Raw genomic sequence first — 25,130 nt, forward strand, 5'->3', positions numbered from 1 at the left:
TCAAATTCTTTCCTCTATCTCTACTATTTACTCAAAGACTAAGTGCAGTTTCCTTACGTAATTGCATTCCTGCTGTCAAGTTCACAGATGCGAACTGTCAGCTGGTGAAAAATTGCTAAGTCAGCTGAGCTAAGTCACTGACAGTATTACCTGGTTCTCTCCCTATAGATGCTGCTAGAACTGCTGGGTATTTCCAGCATTTTCTGTTTTTTTATTTAAGGTTTTCAGCATCTGCAGTATTTTGCTTTTAGATATTTGCAATGAGGACTGACTTCAATAAATGGTTGGCCATTTAAATCCCAAATAGAAAATAAACTATATACCATGATACATGTTTGCTGATGCTCTTGATCTAAGCCAAAGGAGTATCATGAACAAAAACAGAATTACCTGGAAAAACTCAGCAGGTCTGGCAGCATCGGCGGAGAAGAAAAGAGTTGACGTTTCGAGTCCTCATGACCCTTCGACAGTATCATGAAATTTAGTGCTACTAAATAGCAGAAATTTTGTTTGATTTTCAGATAAGATTAATGGAGTTCCTTAGATGTGGCAATGTATGTTCTTGTAGCAAAAAGAGCTGAAGCAACATGCATAACAGAAATTTAATTCCATTACTTTTTTCTGCAAATTTTGATCTTCCTGCTCTAAGAAGATATTTCAGGAGATACTCCGAAAATTTTACTGAGTTTAAGACACAATCTGCTGCAGAAGTGTTTCTAACAACATTAGCAGGTTTAATCACATCTGTAGTACTCACATTGAGTCACTGGATGACAGTTACACTTTGAATCATGATATTTAAAGGGCCTTTTATATTGGTGTTGTGGTATTTGTACTACTCGTTCTTAAAGTGCAGTAAAGCCAAAAATACAATTTGTGGGAATTGCTAAGACTGGCATGAGGTTACGTGCTTTCTGGACCAACAATGTAAATGCCCTACTGACAACTAGATAATATTTCTCAATTCTCAGCATAAAATGTTATTTGTGAATTAATCAAAATCCTTTGCTTTGTGCTTTTTTGTGTGTAGCTTCCTGCTACATTAGTCATTTTCTCTCCACAATGTCTAAGAAGTCCAGTGGATTAGTAAATCATGCCCTTTAACTTCTGAAGTTATGCTATAACTGTTTTTCAGACACGTATTGATAGTATCACATGATGATCCAAAACATTTTGCACATTGCAGACATTAGGCTAATTGATCTAATATTTCCAAGTTGATGTCTCACTGCTGCTTTAAAAATTAATATAACGTTTGTTATTCTTCTGTCCTCAGGTACAATCCCCTGGCTTAAGTAACTCAAAAATTATGAATTAAAGTATCTCCTTTCTCACTTCTTCATGAATTTTTAAGTTATATTGTATTGGTCTTTATTGTAGATAATTTAATTTCTGTTGCCAGAAGACCCTGGGAAATTCCTGGATCGTGGCCAAGTTAGATTAGCACAGTTTTTTGTAGGTATGTCATATCTGAGCAATCTCCAAATTGTTGGTTGTGTGCTGGTGTCATAACTGTACTAGATGTGATGAAAGTGTAATACTTTTCATAACATTTTTCTGGTTTATTGTGAAGTAGGCTTATGGGTGTGATTATAGTTGGGTTTGTCTATATGATTTAATTACATTTGGAGTCAAATAGATTGCAAGATTAAAATCATCAAAAGAAGCTTGGCATAGAAATATGCTTGACATGATAAAGGGTAAACATGGATGCTGGCTTAGCATGTAAGGTATGAAGGGAATTTTCATTTTTAGATAAACGAAGGGATTGTCGGATTTCATAGGGATGTTAGGCTGTTTACAACTATCCATGTAAGAAAGGCTAAGGCATGCGTTTATTTTTTCCAAGGGTTACTGACAATATTGGCAACATGAAAGCTTTTATTTAATGAGGAAGATACAGTTGCAAAGACATATGGAACAATAGAATTTACATTTTAAAGAGAAAGAAACATATATAAAGGAGAATAAAAGGCTATGTGAGAGAAGGCCATGTGAAATCTAACAGGAGTATGTGAAATAGACTTCAAGAAGCCTCCAGCCATTTGTGCATAAGTCTGCTTATGTAAAGTAACTGAAGGTGGGGAAACCATTTGGAATTCCACTGTCAAGTGGGTACTGTGTTAACTTGTTGGTTCTGTTTAAATCTAAAATCTATTTTGGAATGTAGCCTTAAAAGGGGTGTGTAACTGGGAGTCAGGTCAGTTCGGAATTTTAAGATTTGTTATAGTAGTAAGTAATTGTAGTCATATGTATGTGCTTGGAATATTTTATTTTCTTAATAAATATTTTAATTTAATTTTTAAAATCTCTGAAGATCTTGGTGGACTCATTACATTTGAATTCAGTGCACACATCTTCACGTAATAAATACAAATTGCAAAACCATTGTGAAAGCGCAATCAAGTCTCTCTTGTGGATTTGGTCCATCTGCCACTTCATAACATAGAGCAAGTTGACCAGGGATGCTACGAGCTTGTAGCAATCTAACTTGGCCAATTACTGCCCTATTAGATCCCTCTCAATCATCGAAAAAGTAATGGAAGGACTCATCAATGGTGACATGAAGTGGTATCTACTCACCAACTACTTCCAGCGTTCAGATCATTCACAACTCTTCTGATAGTAAAATGACCCATTTCAAATGATAGTAAAGCCATTTAATAACCATCTCCAACAAAGAAAACAACAACCATCTACCCTTGATCAGGATTGCCAAGTCACACGCTATCTTGAACGTCACCATTGACCAGAAGCTGAATTGGGGTATCAATACAATGATTTCAAGTATAGGGGAATGATTGGCTTTCCTCCTGACCTCTTAAAGCTTTTCCAACACCAGCAAGTCAGGTAGACACTAGAAAACTTACAGTTTGCCTGAACGCATGCTGTTGCAACAATGCTGAAGAAGTTCAAACCATCCAGGATGGTGTGCTTTTACCATTGAACTGAATATCCATCACTGATACATGGGACTGGATTCCCATCCCCAGGGTCAGAGAAAGGTGGGGCCAAAAATTACCACGCTGAATGGCATGTCAGTTCTCCAGCTCCACCCCTTCTCCAGGCCATTCTTGCAGAGGTGGGATTGGGGCTAGCAGGGTACCCAAATGCACGTGGTGCATAGCTGATCGGGCTAATTAAAAGCCTAATTGGGCTGAATTAAAAGAGGTCAACGGGAAATCTTTTGGTTGGCCTCCAGGTTTCTGTAACAAAGGGGGCTAGTTTGGGTACCTGGAGGTGAGCACCCTGTGGCAGGCTGGGGAGGGGGTGCGGGCAGTGCTTCAGGCAGACCCTCCCTACCTGCCTGCCTACAAGAGCAGCTTCATGATGCCCTATAAAGGCCCATCTCCAATCAACTTTTTAATTAAGGAATTGAAAATGTTGGAGGACACAAGCACTCTCTCTCTAACTTACCTTTGGGAACATCCTGCTGCTCCTCTCATACTAGAGGGCCTCTGATTGGCCCTCCAGCTTCGAGAGCCCACTGCACTCTCAGAGATCCATTTGCACTATTTGAGGAAGAGCTGGGGACATGTCCCCATGTTCTGATTAATATTTATCCCTTAACCAACATGAATGAAACAGGTTATCTGGTCATTATCACATTGCTATTTGTGGGTATCTAACTGTGCATAAACTAACTGCTGTGTTATCTACATTTACAACTGCATTTCAAAAGTTTGTCACTGTAAAATATTTTGGGATATCTTGAAGTTATGACATGTACCATACTAATGTCTTTCTTCTTTCATAATCTACTTGTGTTTTAGAATACTGAGCAAATTTATTTGTATAGTTTGATAGAAAAATCTATTTTGTATTATTTTATATTCATTCATGGGATGTGGGAATCGCAGGCTAGGCAGATTTATTGCCCTTCCCTAATTGCCCTTGAGAAGGTGATGTTGTGCTGAATCCTTGAACCATTGCAATCTGTGCTGTTGGAACACCCACAGTGCTGTTAGGAAAGGAGTTCCAGAATTTTGACCCAGCAACAGTGAAGGAACAGCGATATAGGCAAGGATTTTACGACTCCTCCCGCCTGGCAGATATTATGGTCCCGCCGAACTAAATGGAGATTTAAATGGCTCACCACATTCGCCGGGGGGAGACACGCCATGGCAGGGCCATCAAATCCTGGCCATAGTTCCAAGTCAGCAAGGTGTGTGACTTGGAAGGGAGCTTGCAGGTGGTGGTGTTCCCATGCGTCTGCTAGTAATAATTTGTAATAATTCTTTTACAGCACATAGCCCAAAAGCTCTTCCTGACTTTTAATGTGGTATCTATGGACAATATAGTTCAAAAAAGTCCTTTCTACTACAATTTATCTTACTAGTGCCCTAGCTAGAACTATAAATAGTTATAGCATTTGACACATTTGTTTCTGCTGCCTCTTTGTTAGAGTAATCCCAAACAAATCCCACTGCCTTTGTCTCTCCCTTTAAGCTCTGTATCTTCTTCTGCTTCAAGTGCTTATCCACTTTCCATAAAAAGATGCATCAAATACTTTGGGGCAAAGTATTCAATGCTCTAATGATTTATACTATAAAGAAATTTCTCCTTACCTCATTCTTCATTCTTTTAGCAATGAGTTTAAATTATAATTGGCATTTCAGCCAGAGGAATTATCCCCCCCCCCAACCCAAACACCCAATCAAAATCCTTCATAATTTTAAAAGCCTCTGTTAATTCCTAAACTTCTCTGCTCCAGTGAACATCATTCCAATATCTCAGATCTCCCTTTATAACTATAGTATTTCATTTCTGGTTTCTTCCCAGTGAATCTTTGCTGCTCTCTATGGCTTTAAGTCTTTTCTATAATGGAATGCAATAACAATACTCTAACTGGAGTAATGTCACTTTATGCAAATTTATTATAAACTCTTTGCTATTGTACTCTGCTTCTATTGAAGAAAAAATAAAATGCCATGGGACCTTAATAGTTTATCCAAATACGCCACATTTTCAGGAAATGACTTAAATAACTCACAGGTTTTCCTGTTCATCTATACTCGCCATATTTTTTCCAATTTGTTGTTTATTTCATCTAAAATCATTAACTTACAGCTCTTTATACTGAATTACAATTTCCACCTTCCGCTGACCTGTCTATGTCCTCCCGTAGGCATGTGGCAAGACCCTTACTTTGTCTCATCAGCAAATTTTGATATCCATATTTCTAAATCCCAATTAGCTACATAAAATTAAAAACAAAAGTGAAGTCTGCAGCGCTCAACCAGGAATTAATCCTTTTAAACTTTTCTCAATGTGAGCATCACCCATTAACCCCAACCAATTGTTTCTTGTTTGTCAACAAACTTTCTCTTTGTGCAGATACATTTCATCTTCTATTCATCAGTGGGAAACGGAAATCAAATCATAATTCCCTATGGGCACACTTGTTTGAATAGACAGCTTTCTGTTTATCCTGATTGTCGACAATATTCATTTGTGAAGATTGTGTGCAAAAGCAAGATTGCATTTCATCACCCTATTTGCCTAAATGGAATGGGAATATTGAAGGCAATTATTCAACTTGTATATCAAGATTGTTGAAGCTGAGACTTCAAATAAAGGGACAATGCCAGCTTATTTGCCAGACTCAGTTCCTGGAATAGAATTCTCAATTTTCAGCTTTAATGCTGTCATAATGATTGCAACAAAAATGTCAAACAATGTTTTATTTTGTAAATTGTTTACAACTTTGTACTTACTGAGGTAAAAGTAATAAATATAGATCATCAGACAGACTTGATTACATCACTTGTGATCATATTGCATCATTTAATTTGCATCATATTATTGCCGCTAGGTCATGGTATAAATGGTAACTTGTCAGTGTTTCAAGTTATTAAAGGCAATGTCAACAGAGCACCTTCTTAAAATATCAAATCTTCTTTTACTCCTTCAAACTTTTTTAAGTGGAAACTGTGTTTATGAAATGGGTGCCATATATCCTTTTTAAAAAACCAGGTAACCCATGCAGTCACTCCAGTCATGAAAACATTATATGCAGTCATCAACATCTTTTGAAGCTAGTAAACAAACGGTAAAGTACTTGCCACTGTTAGACAATACCCAATGTGTAATATTTGTCATTGTTTAGTAGCTTACTTGAATCATTACTTCTTTAATTAATAACCAATGGCCTTACAGCACATTACAGCTCTATGTATACATATAAATCATGTCATTTAATCAATACCTTTCACCATCAATGTTCCTGTGCTGTTGGCTGACCCAAAATGGTTCTGGGCAATACAAGTGTAGCGTCCACCATCCCTCTTTGTTACATTAGCTATTCTGAGACTGCCATCCTCCAGAGTTATTCTTCTAAAAAAGAACAAAAAAAGTCAATAATTTTCCAGTCACTTATAGTAGATAACTGAATTGTCTTTTTCTCTCACATGCAGAGCACAATGATAGTGAGTGTTATTGGTGTATTAGCCAATTGTTACTCAAATTCAAGTTTAATTCTGTCATCTCATTTTTTAGCCAGTTCCATTTGTATTGGCTCATTATTCCTGCCCTTTACTTTATTTCAAAGTCAAAGCAGAGATTCATATGGATCTGACATCCGATGTGCTGAAACAACTCTGAAGTGTCTTAAATTTGTACCAAATCTTTCCTGTATATATAGTAAATGACCAGATCTGCAGGAAATGTGAGTGCACTGAGTTACAACATGTAACTGTATGAGACTACGGAGAAAGATTCCGTACGGCAAACCTCTTCCCCACCCCTGATCAATCTTTTCATAGACTCTACAAACCATTAATTCTCCTTAGGGAAAGAAGCAAACTACCATAAAGAAAGCTTTCAAGACCATAAAGCAGTTTGAATTTTCTCTCCAGCCATCAAGGGCCATCAAAAAAAATGTTATTCAGCTCAGATCATTTGCATTCTATAAAGGAAAATGGCCTCAAAAGATGTCATGGGAATCGCATCACCTATATCTTTCCTTGTACTTATAACCTGCAATCCAATTCCTAGCAAAATGTTCATTAGCTTTTTTTTTACAGGCATGAAGTGATTTTGTTGGAAATTAGGTCCATATATCTACCACACTGTGGGGAAACATTGTCTTCTTAGTTCCAGTCTGACATCAGGCTTGTTAATTCTGGACCTATCTCAAGTTCGAGGAGTGCAGTTCAAGGGAAACACTCTGTATCAATATTTTCTGTGGATTTCAACATTTTAAAGATGAGGCCAACATTCTCTCTTGATAGTCATTTGCTTCTTTGCTATCTTGTTAACTCTGAATCTTCACTCATAATTTGGAGTTGTAAATTTTACATTCAACCATATCAATTTTCTTTGAGTCTTCTCCAGCTTATCATTGGAAATGCCACATATAAACATGGCTTTTCCCTTGATCTATATGAGGTTGGAATATTATTTCTGACTTTTTATGATATTTCTTCATTGTTATATTTTTGGATGGTCAACCTTGCTGATAACAGCTTCAGGAGATTACATTTTACTCCTTCCAATTTCTTGCTCTGCTTTCCTGAAGCTGCCCATTCTGCCAGATACAATTGGCACAGGCAGAAGTTTGATGCCTCAACCAAGTAACCATTGTCTGTGTGTGAATCAAGACATTGTTTGCTGGTTGGCTATTTGGCAATGGCAGCTTTCACAGCTGGGACAAAATCCAAGTCCACAAACAGTTCCACTTTTTATTGGCAGACGAGTCTAGTTAGCAAATCTGCCTTTGTCTCCTTTAAAAATTAACTTTGTGGAACTTCACTCTCCATCTTTTCAAAACTCATGTTAATTCAATTATTTTCCCCAGGAAATCTTGTATCATAGCATGGATGTAGCAAACTATGCAAGACTAACCAAGAAAATGTATTAATTTATCTCAACTGATGTTCTCTTCCTGAATCACACAGACAGCTGAATGCATAGGTTTTTATGAAAGTGGCAATACTGGTACCTACTGCTTCTTACCATTGAAGGCATGCTTTTATATCAGATTTACTCAAAGTTTCATGGGTCACTCTGTTCTTTGTCTTTTAGTGCCTATGATGGAATCTAACTTGCATTTCAGTGCTCCACAAGAGACCGACCTTATTGACATCCCAGTTTCAACGTTGTTGTAGATATCAGTTGAACGACTTGTTCTAGGATCAGGAGCCCAATGGAACATAGCCAGCTGATAGCTGCAGGCAATAAGCAACCTTCTTTTCCCAGTGTGTACTGTTAAAAATGTTGTTCCTTTGCTTAAAGTGACACAACTGGCAATAAGTGGGTTCAAAGGCAACTTTGCCCTTTGCTCCTGTCAGTTTCTTCATTTTACTCACAGTAGAGAACCTGTGACATGCATCTCAGCTGAAATCAGCAGAGTAGAACATCTTCCACACATAATATCTCTCTTGTGTTTCTGATCCGGGTCTGAGCTATGGTTACAGTTGAAGCCACCTAGGACTGTCTTGCCAAAGCTTTTACTTTGTTTCTTCAGCACCAAAGATCTATGCTTCCAAAAGAAAGCAGACAATGTTAGAGCTCCCCAGAGCCACTTTTACTTTGACTTACTCTGAGGGGGCCAGCTCAAAAGCATGTGAACCTTCTGCATGACCTGTTCTGTAGCAACATTTGTTGCCATTATGCACTGTGGTAGCCAAATACAGAAGGGCTGCATGGTTGTTCTAGCCTTTCCAGGCCAAACAAAATTCCGAAATGTTCTTGCAAAATAGTTCTGTTTTACAAAGTGCATTCTTGGAATGTGGGCATCATTGGTAGGGTCATCATTTATTACCTATGTTTAATTGCCCTGATAAGGGGGTGGTGGGCTTTTATCTCAATCTGCTGCAGCGGCTTGATACGTCTGAGTGATTACTAGGCCACTTCAGAGGGTAATTAAAAATGCGATGAAGTCACATTAAGGTAGACTGAAAATGGACAATGAATTTTCTCCTTCACTAAAACACCTGCACAGTCACTTGTCTCCCATCCTGTCTCACCTCCAATAATCGGTACAAATAGTTATGAATTTCTTTGTCTCTAGGATTGAGATCAACTATGTAGCTGCCCCCGGAGCTACCGCATCCTGCTATGGCTGAACTCTCCTGTTTACTCCCACAACCATGTTTCAATCTTTCTATCAATTGGAACATTTTCTGCGTTGTTCAGTTTGATTTCCTCTTTTCCTTCCCCTCAGCTGAAATTTCTGTCGTTCCAAATAGTAGCAAGACAAGAATGCAAAACTCAGGTAGAGTACTGTATGCAGTCCTGGTCACCGCATTACAGGGAGGATGTGATCAGACTAGAGGGGGTAGAGAGGAGATTTACAAAAAAAATTCCCAGGAATGGAGAATTTTAGCTATGAGGAAAGATTTGGAACCCTGAGGTGGTTTCTTCAGAACAGAGGGCACTGTGGAAAGATTTAACTGAGGTGTGTAAAAATGAGGGGGCCAGAACAGCATGGATAGGGAGGACTTATTTCTAGTAGCAGTGAGGTTTATAACCAGGGGACATAGATTTAAAGTAATTGACAGAAGGATTACAGGGGTGTTAAGGAGATTTCTTTTTAGCCAGAGATTAATGGGGGTCTGGACTTTACGGACAGGAAGGGTGGTAGAGGCAGAAACCCTCATTATATTTAAAAAGTACTGGGATTTGGACTTGAAGTGCCTACAGGACTATGGACCAAGAATAAGTGGGATCAGGCAGGATAGCTGTTTTTCAGTTGGCACAGGCACAATGGACTGAAGGGCCCCCTTCTGTGCTATAGATTTTCCAGGGGGAGAATTATTCCCCCGTTAGGGGTGTTGTGTGGGGGGCGGGTGTTGACCCAATCGGGTCTGTGCTGCCATTTTATGTGGGGGTCCAATTTTCCCACCCAGCGTGACATGTGCCTGGAAGTGCTGAGCGTTCCCTGTGCAGGGGGTGTGGGGGGTGCGAGGGGGGGGCGATGGTGGTGGTGGTGGGGGGTGGGGGGTGGGAGGACGGTTCCCTGAGTCAGGGTCTGTGTTCTTTTGCGCACATGCAGAAATCTCCCTGAGGCATAGATTAATTTCCTCAGGGAGATTAATTTCATCATGAAAAATTGAATAAAATAATTTTAAAAATATTGAGACATGTCCCCTCATGTGACAGTGCCACATGAGCTGGGACATGTTTATGAATTTTAGTAAAAAAAATTAAGTTATAAACACTTCATGAAACCTCATCCCTCCTGTGGATGAGGTTCCATTAAAAATGCGAAGGTCGCCTGGGCTCCTCGCCTGCCCACCAACCTTAAGGTTGAATGGACAGCTCAGTTTATTTGTTTAATTAATATTTAAATGGCCTTAATAGGCCTTTGACAGTTCAGCAGTCAGCTGTGTGCCTGCAGAACTGAAAATCTAAATGACGCGAGATGGCGTCAGGACGGCCGCCCGACGTCAGTGCTCGTCATTTTACACTTCGGCGAGCAGGCCCAGCCCCCGCTTGCCGAGCTGAAGATTCAGGCACAGGTTTCTGAAGTGTTTCCTGTTGGGAAAGTAGAAAGTTTCTCTGTCTGTTTGTGAGGAGTGATGAACCCAAATGTCTCAGTGAGGGTGTGTGAGCCCAATCAGTAGAAGCTGGGTTGCACAAAGGGTCCAACTTGGGATGAAGGACCTTTATCTGAAGTGATAACCTATCTTTGCTCTTCAGAGCTGTTGAGAGATTTGCTGTATATTTCCAGCATTTTCTATTTTAGCTTAAAATATTTAGCCTTCTTAAATTTTTTTATTGCAGCACTTTGAGCTAGATTTATTCAGTAAATCAGCAAGATTGAAAAGGAAGTGTATTTATAAAGTGGCTTATCATATCCTCAGTAGATCTCAATGCACTTCTCAATGAATGAATTCCTTTTAAAGTGTAGTCACTGATGTATTGTTGACAAATGCAGAAACCATTTGTGAATAGCAAGGTCCATCAAACAGCAAATGAGATAAATGACCAGTTAATCTATTTTTGATGGTGTTAATTGAGTGTCATCACAAATCAGGACCCCTGTGACTGTAGAATTTGCAGGAGCTCTGAACCAAATCTTCTTCTTGTGCCCTTTTAAACACGTGAGCCAGATCAATGTATTAATATGTTTTGTGTTGTGACAGAAACCAACAACACATAAAAAAAGTATGCTGATGCACTGAACTGGCTCAGATTTAATTTCTAATTCCCCTAAATCTGATTCCAAAATGAAAATCTTTTGTAATATTGACATCATTATTTGCCTCCCCTCTCCTGTGTAGGCTGCTTCAATGGAGACCCATAGGGATAAGCTTTGATTGGAAGTTTTCCTAACTTTGGCAGAAAAGCAGAAACTCCCGAAAAACAGACTAATTGCTGTTTATGCTAGTTCTCATGAATCTGAATTTAGAGCAATCAAGCAGTTTAACTCTGGTGGAAATTCAACCCTCCATCTCTGTCTTCTCCAAATCAACATTCTTGCTGGGCCACCGAATAACAACGTAAAATAACAGTATGAATGTGGAGTATGAGGGGTAGCTGTTGCAGATTCTCCCACAGCTGGTTAATTAGATAAAGGAGTCTTAAAATAGTGTTACTGAGAGAAAAAAGGCTTTTATACCATGCGTATTACCTATTTATTTGTGTACAAGTCATAGCTAATTAATGCTAATGACCATGCTGCAGTTTATTTAATCACAATCATTTCAAATGGGCTGCTCATGGCTCTCTGTAGCTTTAAATGGCAAAGTTATAACACAGGCAATTTTCAAATCAATGGAGAAGAAAACCAGGGAGGATGTAATACAGGTGCTCGTGTACTACCCAATTAAAATTATCCATTTGATTTACTTAAGTATCCTTCAAATTCATTTAAATAGTCAAGAGAATGTGTGTGGTTATAAGAAAGGGAGCTGTGCAGGGAGATTTTATTCATTTAAGTAGGTTATTCACTTGTTCAACATTCATTTAATTGGACTTTATTTCTCTTGTGGGCACCCTTTGTACGAACACACAGGACATGCTTTAATATTCTTTTGAGCTTTTCTCCAATACCAAAGTTACACTACGTTTTTCATTTCTATTCATATGTAGCTTAATATTTTTAATATCTCCAGTGGCATTGCTCATTGAAAAAATGCAGTGTTAGCACTTTATGCACTTTTTTGGTTCCTTTTTGTTTTTTGAATAGCTTCCACAGAATTAGTATCCCTCATTCTTTTTTGCTTTCTGTATCCATTTCACAACGTTATTTTCTTATTTTTCTGTTTTGCTAATTCATTCATTATTTCCCTCCCTTTTCCACATCAAGCAGTAGATTATTAGGAGGGAAAGCCCAAAAGCTAGAATTTAGCTGTGGCAATGGAGCAGAAGGCCAATTCAAGGATTTTGTGAGTGAGGCAAACCTGTGATATGGGTAGGTGGAGCAGTGACACTTGCAAGCAAAAATAAAGAGGGAGAGTGGTAAATTGTCATGGAGTGACTCGTTGAAATAGACAATTCAAATGGGTTGCTCATGGCTCTTGGTAGCTTTAAATAGCAAAGTTATAACACAGGCAATTTTCAAATCAATGAAGAATAAAACCAGGGAGAATGTAATACAGGTGCTCAAGTACTAGCCCTGGTGAAGGAAAAATGGGAATATCATTACATCCAAAGGCTTTCTCGCACTGAAGAATGCAATTGGTTGCAATTCTTTTAATGGGATTTAATTTTGCGAGTGATAGAAAAGTATACTATGGAACTGGGCTCTTAAAAAATTGCTGGGACCTACTCAAAACGAGGCTTCCAGGCAGTCATTTTTAGTGAGTCCTGTCAGTTTTAATTTTGTTTTGCAGCTGCCTTCCCATGAAATGCATTTAAGAAAACTGGTGCTACTAGCACAGCGCCAAGCAAGGAAATGATAAAAGATAATTTTTGTATCAAAGCATTCCAGTCAGTAATGTATTTGCTGAAAACTTTTCCATTAATGCTGTTCACTCATTTTTATACGGTATATTCTCAAGCGAGAGATTGACGACCTAACAATAACGACTGATTAAGTTCAAAAGAGAAAAGTTGCTTTTGCAGAATATTGATATTTGTGCTTAATGAATATAATGGTATTCTCCTGATATTGCAGACTAAGCAATGGTTATTCAAATTCTCCACAATAACACCCAAACGGCATAGTTACTAAAGGAGTCTTATTAAGTTCAGTCAAAATAAACAAACTAGAAGAGGAAAGCAAGTCTTGATCTCAAAATGGGTGCCAGTACCACAGTAACAGCACCAACCTCAGGCAAGTTTCCCAAAACAAACTATCATACTTCAAGAAAATGACTTGAGTGGTAATTTTTCTTTTTGTAATAATAATTACAGCAGCATTGTGCATGTTTGCAAATACAGTTAACACAACAGAACAAAACATGAGTGCTGTAAAAGCTTACATGAATATAGGCCACTGAACTTAGTGAAGCTGCAAATACACCCCCTCATATATGAACCTACATCCAAAAGCAGGAAACAAATCCACACAATCTGAAATTAGCTCAGCAGCTATACTTATAATTGGTGTCAGGCACAACCAAATGTTAATCCAGGTTCTATGTTTGCATGGTCAAAATGATAAAAACATTCAGTTTTGTTGCACTGGATTGCAATTATAATGGTCACTCTCTGCGTGCTAAGTTCCAGATGTACTTTTACCAGGATAGCATAGAGCAAAGAATAAGTCTTTGGCTGCAGGGAGGGAGGGTCATTCAACTGCAGCTGACTGAGGTTTTATTTTTCACTTCTTTTCAGAGAAAATGTCAGTAATTCTAATTACTTATAAGTTTCAATTTTCAATTGGCACAATTTCCAAACAGAAAACTTTAAGCAATGCGTTTCAGTTAGCATCGTGACAACATAAAATCAGTGAATCACATTGTGTCTGTAATCATAATTGCTAATGCTCCTTGAGCAGCTAACAAGGTGTGTAAACAGAATACATGTTGAAAGCACACATCTTATGACAAAATTATGAAACTTATTTTATTAAGGGCTTGACAACAAACCATATCACAGAAAAATAGTCTTTTTGGTGCAGAAAGAAAAATTGTAATTGTTAAGGATCCATGCAAAAAATACATGCTGCAATGACACAGAGAAATGTTAACAAGATGCAACAAGGAAGGCAGTACAAGTGAAAATAGCCACCTCATACTAATTACATGCCACATGCCGTGATTGTAATGAAAAAATACTAAAAGCAGGAACTTCCATAAGTCAAATCACACTATATTAACTCATGCTGTTCTTATATTTAAAGAGAAGCTCATACAGAATACTAAAACACAAAGGGGCCGTAAAATGTGGCAAGCCATTCAAAACTCTGTTGACTTCGACGGGAACAGAAGATCCTACCAGAGGGAGGGGCTGTAAAATTCCAGCCATAGAGGAATGAGTGATGATCAATTTAAGTGAAGTCATCAATAGATTTTAGGTCAGAATTATTTATTTATTTGGGAGGAAAAACAGTATTGTCATGGATGCATCAGAATCCAAACTCTAAAACAGATTCATGGCTGTTTTCAACGTCCGACAATTAACAATCCAAAGGGAAGGTATTGTTATGATTCCCGTAGAGACTGATCATTTTTCAAATGATATTTGAATGCCCAGTGACTGTCCAGAGGATCAAATAACAAGATTTCAAGTTTTGAGACTTTTATGTAACAAATAAATTAGAAGTGTTAGAAATTTGAGGTTTTATAAGATCATTATGTTTTGGGACTGTGTCTTCAATTTATGGTAAAATGAAGGGGGTCATATGGCCTGTTCTGAGGTCTGCCTAACCACAGGCTTCAGTGACATGGCTGTTAAAGATTAAAGGGAGGCTGGGGGTTGTTTTGCTCAAAAGAACATGTAATGTGTTCACACTAGGAGACAATAACAACAGCATCTGTGTTCACAGTGGTGAGACTGCTAGTCTTCAAAGCCCCAGGGAGGTGTTGAGAATGTCATGTTGCAAACTGTTATGCTTTAAGCTACCCATTTACTTCCAAGATAAGAGAGAGTTATGGGGTGGAATTTTACGCTGGCGTGATTTTACAGTCCCACCGAAATCAATGCACTTTTTAACGGCTCGCTGCATTTTACGACCATAGGCCAGCCCCCGCCAAAACAGGTCTGTAAAAATTCTGTTTAGGGTCTCAAGGATTGCTATTTAGCATTTCTACCTGGTTAGCAGGTCCAGATGATTCACCTTGCTATGGATCTGGGCTTTGAGAGGGGAAGGGTTTCTAAGATATCCCTGAAACTCTTGGACAAAGTTCGTCTGCCAGGACCTGGGAGAGAGGGAGCAGCTAGAGGCCGAAGGTCTCTCTGCTTCACTATGCAGGAATGTGGATAGGAGCTCACACTCGGATTGAAAAGACCAAATTTGTGAGCAATTGAAATGAGGCAGGGAGATTTGCCTATCTTCTGCTAGGGGGAGAATTGTCAGGAAAAGCCTTCACCATGAAAGACAGTTCTGGGGTTAAAAGTTGAGAGCTGAGAATTGCTTTGGGCTGCATCCAAGAAAGCCGATGACTACTTAAGGGACAGAGTAAACTGTAGCCATGAACAGGGATTTTTGGTTGGGTTAAAAGTAAAACGGGAGAGTTCTGTTCTGTAGTTTAAAGTATAAGTTGCATACAAAACTAGTGTTTAGTTAATAATGTTTTTAGTTTGTTTGTTACAGTAAAATTCTTAACATGTGAAATAATGTTGTGTCATCCTTTCAGCTATCAAACTGCAAGCTCAGATTTCTTTTTTTTAAGTTCTTGGTGTCTATGAGTATCAACAAAAACAATATTAATTAACTGCTAAAAAAAACAAAAAAAAACAAAAAAAACTGCGGATGCTGGAAATCCAAAACAAAAACAGAATTACCTGGAAAAACTCAGCAGGTCTGGCAGCTTCGGTGGAGAAGAAAAGAGTTGACATTTCGAGTCCTCATGACCCTTCGACAGAACTTGAGTTCGAGTCCAAGAAAGAGTTGAACTATTTCAACTCATACAGAGCGGGAAAGTGTGAATGACCCAAAAGCTGCAGGTGTTTATCAAAAAAAAATGTCTCTAGGGTTTTCTCTAGGGGCAAGGGTAGGTGGAATGACATTTTTCCATTTAGTCTTGGTGCATTTTCCACATTAAAAGCAAAATATATGAGTAAGTTCCTATTTTGTCAATTGTATACCCAATACCTTAGGAGAAATTAGAGCTAAGTCATTTAGGAGTGAAATCAAGAAGCATCCTTTTCACTCAAAAGCTTAGTAGAAATCTGGAGCGTATTTCCCCAAAGGTCTGTGGTTTCTGGGTCAATTAAAATTTCCAAGACTTCAGTCAGGTAAAGTTGCCAACCCTCCCAGGTTGGCTGGGAGTCAGCATTAACCTTTTAGTGGCCAAAGAAAGCATTCCGGGAGATTTTAAAATCCTGTTTTAAGCAAATCAGTGGGAAAAGTTTTTCCCCAGTCGGGGTGGGGGGGTTATGCGAGGGCGGACGCCCCCCAATCGGGGCCGCGCCGTCATTTTATGTGGGTGGGCCAATTAAGGCCTGCCCATCGTGATGCTCACCTGGAAGCACTGAGTGCTCCCTGTGTGGGCGGGGGGGGTTGCTTGAGTCGTTTCCTGCGCTCTTTCACGCATGCACGCGGAAGAGCGCAGAAATCTCCCTGAGACGCGGATGTGCCTCAGGGAAATTAGTTTGACATGTGTAAATTTTAATAAAGTAGAAAACATTTTTTAAAACATGTCCCCTCATGTGACACTGTCACATGAGCTGGGACATGTCAAAGAATTAATGTAAACATTTTTATTAGATTTTAAAACACTTCATGAAACCTCATCCTGCCCGTGAATGAGGTTTCATAAAAAATGCAAAGGCCGCCTGGGCTCTTCACTGCCTGCCAATCTTAAGGTTGGACAGGCAGCTCGTTTAATTGAGTTAATTAGGTTTTAAATAGCCTTAATAGGCCTTCAGCTGCACGCCCGCCGAACTGAAAATCTAAATGATGTGCGGTGATGTTGGGGCGCCCGCTCGATGTCACCACGCCTCATTTTACGCATTGGCGAGCAGGCCCCGCCCCCACTTGCCGACCGGAGAGTTCAGCCCAGTATTTCTAAGCTACAGCTGGATCTGACATAGCGCTACCCAATGAAATTTAAATCCTAAACTGGGAAAAAAGAGCCAGGAGGAATGACCCCAGTTGGCTGGGACTTTTGGCAGGCTGTGGTGGAATTGGTGCTGATCTGAATTTCACTGAAAGATGATGCCCTGCTTTAAGCATCAGTCTGCTGGGTCACACTTGATGTAACTGTGCATTTTCAGGTAAGAATACTCTTGCATTGAAAAGAAAATAACAGCCCTTCGAAAAGGAATGGATTTTACCTTTTAACAGACGATAAAATGTTTAAGTCTGATTAACTTCAGTATCTGTTGACAGTGATGGACAAGCGTAGAGCGAAGTCTGTGCAGTGTTCCTGAACTTCTAGGATAGGGTCCGATCAGGGCCATGTGTAACCATTGAGTGAACTTGGCTGAGTGCAGCTGTGAGGGAGAGGGACAGTGAGTGGAAGGTGGTTTGTACCTGCCTATCTACGTATGTACATAGATAGATTGAATGACGGAGAAGTTACTGACAACAGACCTGTAATTGCCCATTTCACCACCAGGCACATTGACTATGATGGTTTCCACTAGGATCTTGACCGGCATGGATCAAAATGGCCAAAGCCCCACACGGGAATGGAGATGATGGGAGGGAAACAGCGGCTCCAATGCCCCCACCCCCGTCCCAGTCCCAGCAGCGCCAACTGACGGGTTGCCGAGGAGTGGGGAGGAAGTCGGATCCATAATACCGGATGTCAACGGTGCCAGCTCAAACCTTCCTGGGCAGCAGCCAAGAGTGATTCCCGCTCTGCTTCCAGGGCCAGGAGCCATTCGCCGCCCCACTGCTACCGAGCTGCAGCTGATGATCCCGAGGAGGAGCGGCAGACAGGAGACGATGAAAAAATCTCATGCCTGCAATGATCTGCTAAATCCTTCTAATCTTTTTTTCAAAATTCTTGCTTTAAAATAATCCCAATTTCACTCAGAAGTCTTTGAGTGACATAATTTCTGCTGACATTCGCCAGAATATGAGCAGTCAGAGTTGGCAACCCTACTGTCAGGTAACGGTATCAATTGATATAGAGCAAAAGTGGGTGAATTGAATTGGAGCACAGATCAGCCATATTCTAACTGAATGGTGGAATAGGCTTGAGGGGTTGAATATTCCTGTCCCTCCTTTAGTGACCTTCACTACCAGAGGTGGTACAATACAGATGGCTAACTGTCTTTACAAATCACTGTAGATCAGTTGTGTAGCTCGATTCCAGTTTCGCTTTGCAGCCTGAACCTTATTATGCTGGCATCTAATTATGTTGTGTTAGAGTCACTGCCTAGGGTTGTTTGTTCTGAGAGTTGCACGTGTCTGAAGTCTGCCTCCAAACTACCTTCCAATGCTGTTTGTGCTGCATAGAGATGGCTGATAAATGGATGCTGTATGCTAGAAGACTCCTCTGCATGAGTCACTTCCAGCAGCATGGAGGTGATACTTTGAAATCCCACCATTCCATAGACAATGTTCAAGCTTGCTTTGGTCTTCAGTGCTAATTTTCATTCATATCCCTTCTGCAAAATTCTGCACGAGTTCTTAGGACTGATCTTTAATCAAGCTTTTATGAGGGAAAAGCTGCTATTTCTCAGAACACATTTTTGAATAGGAGCAATGATCAAAGCAGAGGGAAAAAACAAAATGGGCTAGTAAATCATTAGCAATTTGTACTGCTTATGAACTCCCATTTACAAACATGTAGTTTGTCATTAAAATAATTCATCAGATCAAAATGTGGCCCATTGTGTCTGGCATAAGAAGTGCCTGAATCAAATTTAAATAAATGCATTTTACTAAGAAGAATCGACGCATTAGGAACACAGTAGCAGTGGAATGAAAGTGAGAGTAAAAAGGTGGTCAAACATGTAGGTTCAACTGTTGGAGGGAAACTACAGTTTAGGGTTAACAAAGCCAAGAGATCAATTGTAATGCAACTTCAACAAAACAACACTGCAGTAGCAAAAAGGTTGTTTAATACTGTGTCATACAGGTTCAACTCAGGCATAATGGAGATTGTACAACTCGCCCAGTTGTCCAACTGTCCTGCAGTCCATTAAAATGCTCATTAGTTTGCAGTCTGTGCCTGAGAGGTGAAAAGTTCAGGAACACTTTGATGCCTCTGTGTTGCTTGGGTGGGCAAATAAGCATGTCAACGTCACTGCGTCTGAACTGTCTCAGCTGCGGAGGAATGGTCATTTTATTCAAGGTTTCCTGAATGCGTGGCCCCTTCCCTCCCCCACACCTTGCACGTGCTTGTGCACTACCATCAAGCACAGTGCAGCCCTTGGCCCCCCAACTCACCTCAACTGCACTGCAGCCCTTGCCCTCCCCACTCCCCCCAAGTCGCTTCAACCTTGAAATCCAACAGGTGACATTGGCGAGCACTGCGCAACCTTACTGTGCACTCACCTCCAAGTTCCCCTCAAAGTGCAGCCTGCCAAGTGAATGCCTTACATATACTGTTGTGAAACATGTCGCCGTGATTGCACGCCAACTGCTGGGAGGATCCAGTGTGGGGTGATGATTCCACAAGCTGGGCTTATAATGATATTGCAGTGAGGTTCCTGACATCGGACGGTGGGAACCGTGGCCCACCATTGACAGGCAGAGCAGACGACTGCAAACTGGTTTCACGATGTCGTGAAACCAATTTTTGGCCTCCTCACCATATTCTCTGCTCACGCTGCCGAACACAACTGATGCCAGCCGGCACAGAAAATTCCGCCCTTAGTCTCTCAGTGTCAGAGTCTTGGGATCAATCATAACTCACAAAACCAGCGTTAAAGAGTCTAAAAATGGGGTCAGTTGGGTTATCATTCTGTTAGCGTTGACGGTCTGGTTGCCGACATTTTAAAAGTGGCCCAACAGTAGACAACCAGACCATCCATCTGAAATAGATGGTAGGCCTCCTAATGATATACTTAGGACTCAGGTTGCAATTTTAAGGGTCACATGGGCATAACATGTACCGTAGATGCTCAAGCCATGTTTACTGGCTTTGAACAGTTTAGACAACTGTCCATTAATGGCTGGCTGCTCAGGAAATGTCACAAAGTTTTTTTTATGCTTGTACATTCTTGGAGCTGGAGTTGTCCTACTGACTGCACAAAAATGCTCCTGTCAGCCCATAGTCACCTCTGCAAACCTTCCCAGGATCTAACTGCAGCTACCACAGGTGTCTCAGCCAGCCAACGTTCCCCTAGCCCTTAATCAGTGAATTATCTTGGGCTCAGCAGTCAGATTCAAATAAGGAGACACCTCCACCAATGGAACAGGTGTGGCTGGCCAGCTGGCACATTCCCCTGGTTGGTCACACAAAAGTAAAATCTACATGCTTGACTTTTATCTGTGGGTGATTAGCACCATAGCTAGTGTTTCCTCATGGAATTTGTAGCCTGACTTAAATAATTTATATTAATAATAAGTTATACATCTAAGCAGGAAATTGGTTCTAAAAAGGTTTTCCCAATTTATAAGCCCATGAATGTGATCATTTATTTGTGTTGAAAAACTTACCCTTTCAACAAAAGCAATCTGCATTTACCTTGGGGTTCTTACTTAAGTAGAATTGGGTGTAACTACAAATAACTTGGATAAACATTGTTCTATAATTTATAGCTTATACAAATCATAATGTCCTTTGATCACAAATATCAATACCTTAGTCCTCAGAAAGGCAAGCTAGCATATTCACATTCCAATGTAATCTTTGCTTCACTACAGCCATTCTACAAGTAGTTACCATAAACAAAGTTAGTTTGAGAAAATAAACTAAAGGTTATTTAAAATCTAAGAGCAATCTGAGGCAAATGTGGTTTTCCAAATTCAAGAATCAGTGCTGGAAAATCTTGGCAGAGTTTGGAGTATCTTCTGGCTTCCAATTTCAAACTGGCTTTCAAAGAAAGCTGTTATTGGTTGAAATTCTACTTCATTATGCATCCACAACCGGGAGGAAAGAGGGATGGGTGGTGGGTGAAATAAGGAAATTGCAAATAATGATACCTATGTTCATTGTTATAGGTTACAATTCTCTATGAGATTGATTTCCTTCATGCTAGGACAAGATTTCAAGTCCAATTGCTGGACTCAGAGACTAAATTGGGTAACTCCCAAAAACAGGCACAAGGATCGTAATGCATAATTACCCTGTATTCATTCAATGTAATGCGTACAGACAATGCTAGCTGAGTGCTTCAGCAGGGGGCCCAACATGGTTATTTTCTAGCATTGCTTAAAGCTGGCCTGTACTTCTTAAAGGAAGATGCATTTTGGCTGCTGAAGGTACTGACAGAATTCAGAATAGTGCTGTGCAACAAAGAAGAGTAATTGACCAAGAGAGGAAGCATGCACCACAGTTTTCCAACACTGCACTGGAACTCTTGATGGAGGACGTGGAAAGGAGGACACACATCTTCCATCCATTGGTGGGGGAGCAGGAGGCCATCCAGACAGATGATGAGAAGGCAGCAGGAGCTGAAGACCATGAGTTAAGCCCTGTGGGATTTGGATGCAGAACTTGCAATTGAAAGGAGTTTAATGATCTCACATGAGCAGCCAAGGTCAATGAATATATTTCAAATGCCATATTCTAACATATGCACCATTAGACTCAGCCACTGTTCAATGCACCACACCTGGGTCAACCATTTACCAACAGTCTCTATAGTCAGGGGTCATATCTGACATTCATATGCGTCACCCCACATTCACAAACTTAACACTTATGCAAATTTCACACCACATCTCACAGTAAAATATCTGCTTTTCACCATGAAAGTCACATCATTAAACATATCGTGCAACACTCACTGATACACTTTCCTCTCTCTTGTGGAAAAGGTGGCACACAAACACAGACAGCACAGGAGAGGCATGTTGGCATGTCCTAACCTCCATGGAAGAGACAGAACTGGCCATTATCGGAATGGCCATTGCTGGGGCTGTGGCTAGTGGCAGAGGTGAAACCATCAATGATGGCTGTATCCTCATACTTAATCCTTCTTCTCACAGCTTACTTTCCTTCAACGCATAACGTCTTCTGATTTTCAAGTTGCAGATGATGTAGCATGCACTTCTCAATTTCCCTTCTCCCCTTACAAAAACTTTACCCTTGTCTCTTTTTAGATTCAGATATACAAGAACTACAGTCTGGTCCGGCAGTGGAGGAAGCCTTAGAGAATAACCTAAGTACAGATTTTGCGTATGTGCATTCACATAGTCAATGTGTTTCAATGTTTCAAGGTACTTCATTGTTTGCGGGATCAGTACATGATGAGTTAAAATAGTTTTCAGCTCCGCTGAAGAGGGATGCTTTGTAAAGGATGAGAGCCAGAAGAAATGCAAATGTCACCTGTCCATATCTTGAAGGCCTGGGACATATTGTTTGGTCAGTGTTTATAGTAATAAACCATGTTGACAGAATAATTGGGAGAGTCTAAGGACATTGGTGAATATTCTTGGCTCCATGTTGTATATCTGAAATCTACATTGTGGGTTTTTTAGAGTTCTTAGTGAATGATGAACTCAATAACAAAGAGTTAACTAATGAAAGGGATTTTTAAAATTCATTTACAGTATGTGGGCTTTGCTAGCTGGGCCAGCATTTATTGCCCATCCCTAGTTGCTCTTGAAAAGGTAATGGTGAGCTGCCTTCTTGAACCACTGCAGTCCATATGGAGTAGGTATACCCACAGTGCTGTTAGGAAGGGAGTTCCAGGATTTTGATCCAGCAACAGTGAAGGAACGGCAATATATTTCCAAGTCAGGGTGATGAGTGACTTGGAGGGGAACTTCTAGCCGGTGGTGTTCCCATCTATATGCTGCATTTGTCCTTCTAGATGGTAGTGGTCGTGGGTTTGGAAGGTGCTGTATAAGGAGCCTTGGTGAATTCCTGCAGTGCACCATGTAGATGGTGCACATATTGTATGAAAACAAAAAAACTGCGGATGCTGGAAATCCAAAACAAAAACAGAATTACCTGGAAAAACTCAGCAGGTCTGGCAGCATCGGCGGAGAAGAAAAGAGTTGACGTTTCAAGTCCTTATGACCCTTCGACAGAACTTGGAAGTTCTGTCGAAGGGTCATGAGGACTCAAAACATCAACTCTTTTCTTCTCCGGCGATGCTGCCAGACCTGCTGAGTTTTTCCAGGTAATTCTGTTATTGTTTCACATATTGTATGATTTGACTGAGAAGTCATGTTGGATTGTGTAACACAAGCTTGTTAAAGGCAAACAATCTGATTCTACAGTTGTGTTGACTGATACCTGTGTTTAAAGTAACAAAAGTAAATAGTATGGGCAGACAGTTGAAGAAGACATGTGGTGAAATAACAGACACAAGTGTTCTGTAACCAGGGTGGGGGGAGCAAGGATAGTGCAGGTGTCAGCTCCCTGGAGAGTGAGGTCACACACGCGTTCTGATGAAGAGAACTCAGATAAAGACTTTGATGGATCAAGCTAAAGAAAAGGGCTGGTGTGTGCACAGACAAAATGTTTGGTGCATTGGCAATAATGCCAAAAAATCTTGCAGTGAATGCCAAGGAGCATGGAGCAGTCCAGCGCTAACTTGTTACAGAGCTTTACACGGAGCCGGCAGCCCACCCTTTCCAGCATGAAAGAAGTGGCCAACTCCATCAACCCCCTTTTGAAGCCATCATGATGCAGAATCTGATGGCTGATGGCTTCCATTGCAACACAAGCAGCTTTCACCAAAATCTGTGTGTTGCAGTGGAAGCTCTAGGTGATGTTATACAAGCTCAGCTTGCTGCCATGCAAGCTCAGACTGCTGCCATTGTGATTGCAATACCTAATGTACAAAAGGCCTTGCAGTGTTTCACAACAGTCCAGCAATCTGTTCTCCAACAGATTACCAGGATTGCTGAGGGAGTATCTCAGGTAAATGGTAATGGATCCAGGAAGCATGAACTTCCTGTACTTTCTCAGGATGACAGCATTCATGAATCAATACCATTCAGCCAGTGTCCCTGCTATTGGCTGCCCATGTCAGGATGATGCATCTGCAGCCTGGTCCTCAAGGCCCAGAGCCGCTCAAGGTTGTCTCTCAAAGTCTTCTGCAATCTCTTGTATTGAAAGTCAGCTATGCTGCAGCCACTGGAGTGAAACTGCACATGGGGCAGAAGGGCAGGCAAGGGCATGCAGAAGGCAGGCACTAAGTGAATGTGTAAGGGTGATTAGTTGACTTATCTATGCAATATGACATGATTTAATGTATGCATTTGGTTTGGATTTGTATTTTGTGCTGACTTTTATTTTAATATTGTGGCAAAGGAGTGCTGTGATGGTGAGTGACAGAGAAAAGGTGAGATGTGGGACTTCGGTGAATAGGGAATTGGAGTTGAGGTTACTGGGTAGCACACTTGAATTACTTCTTTTTGTACAGCCCAGGCAGGAAAGGGCTGTCTAGACTGAAGCCTCCCTTCCCCTTCCTCCTTATGCTCCTGCTCCTCAGTTTATCCATTAATAAATGGTGGCAAAGGCTGTTTCATGATGGTTCCTCCAGAACAATCACAGCAGTGGAATTGTTCCTTCAGCACACAAATGATGTGCTTTATCAGATTTCTTGTGGAAACATTATATGCATGCTGTGCATGTGTGTGTAAGACTTGTGAATTAGAATCATGAGCCATGTCATCAATGGATAGCCTTTTTCACTCAGTAGCCAGACTTTGGCTTGCTGTGGTGGATGAAATACAGTTTGCACAGCAGGCTGCCTTAGAATTAAGGTATCCTGACTGCTGCCAGATAGTGAGCATTGACCTGCATGATGCAATATCTCTGGTCACACATCAGCTGCACATTGAAGAAGTGGTATTCCTCCCAGTTGCAATACCTGTCACAATTGATATAAGGCACCCCTTGAAACAGTGTGCATGCTGTCAAGCCTTGCAAACCATCATGTTCACTTCTTTTTTCTAGCAAGAGAGAATGAAATTATGTTATCTCTTTGAATAGAGAACATGAATGACTTCCCTTTTGCAACAGCGAATTAATAAACTGTGATATGCTGTG

At 40.4% G+C, this 25,130-nt stretch overlaps 1 protein-coding gene across 2 annotated transcripts in view; it reads right to left on the minus strand.

Moving 5' to 3' along the window:
- LOC121280339 (contactin-4-like) overlaps window positions 1-25,130 on the minus strand; it is a 1,234,817-nt gene that overhangs the window by 598,882 nt on the left and 610,805 nt on the right. For both annotated transcript variants that reach the window (XM_041192228.1, XM_041192226.1), the window contains exon 10: window positions 6,209-6,336. In XM_041192228.1, the coding sequence (XP_041048162.1) occupies window positions 6,209-6,336 (128 nt within the window). The remainder of the gene's footprint in view (window positions 1-6,208; window positions 6,337-25,130) is intronic.

Source organism: Carcharodon carcharias, chromosome 7 (assembly GCF_017639515.1).
Source record: "Carcharodon carcharias isolate sCarCar2 chromosome 7, sCarCar2.pri, whole genome shotgun sequence".
NCBI lineage: Eukaryota > Metazoa > Chordata > Chondrichthyes > Lamniformes > Lamnidae > Carcharodon > Carcharodon carcharias.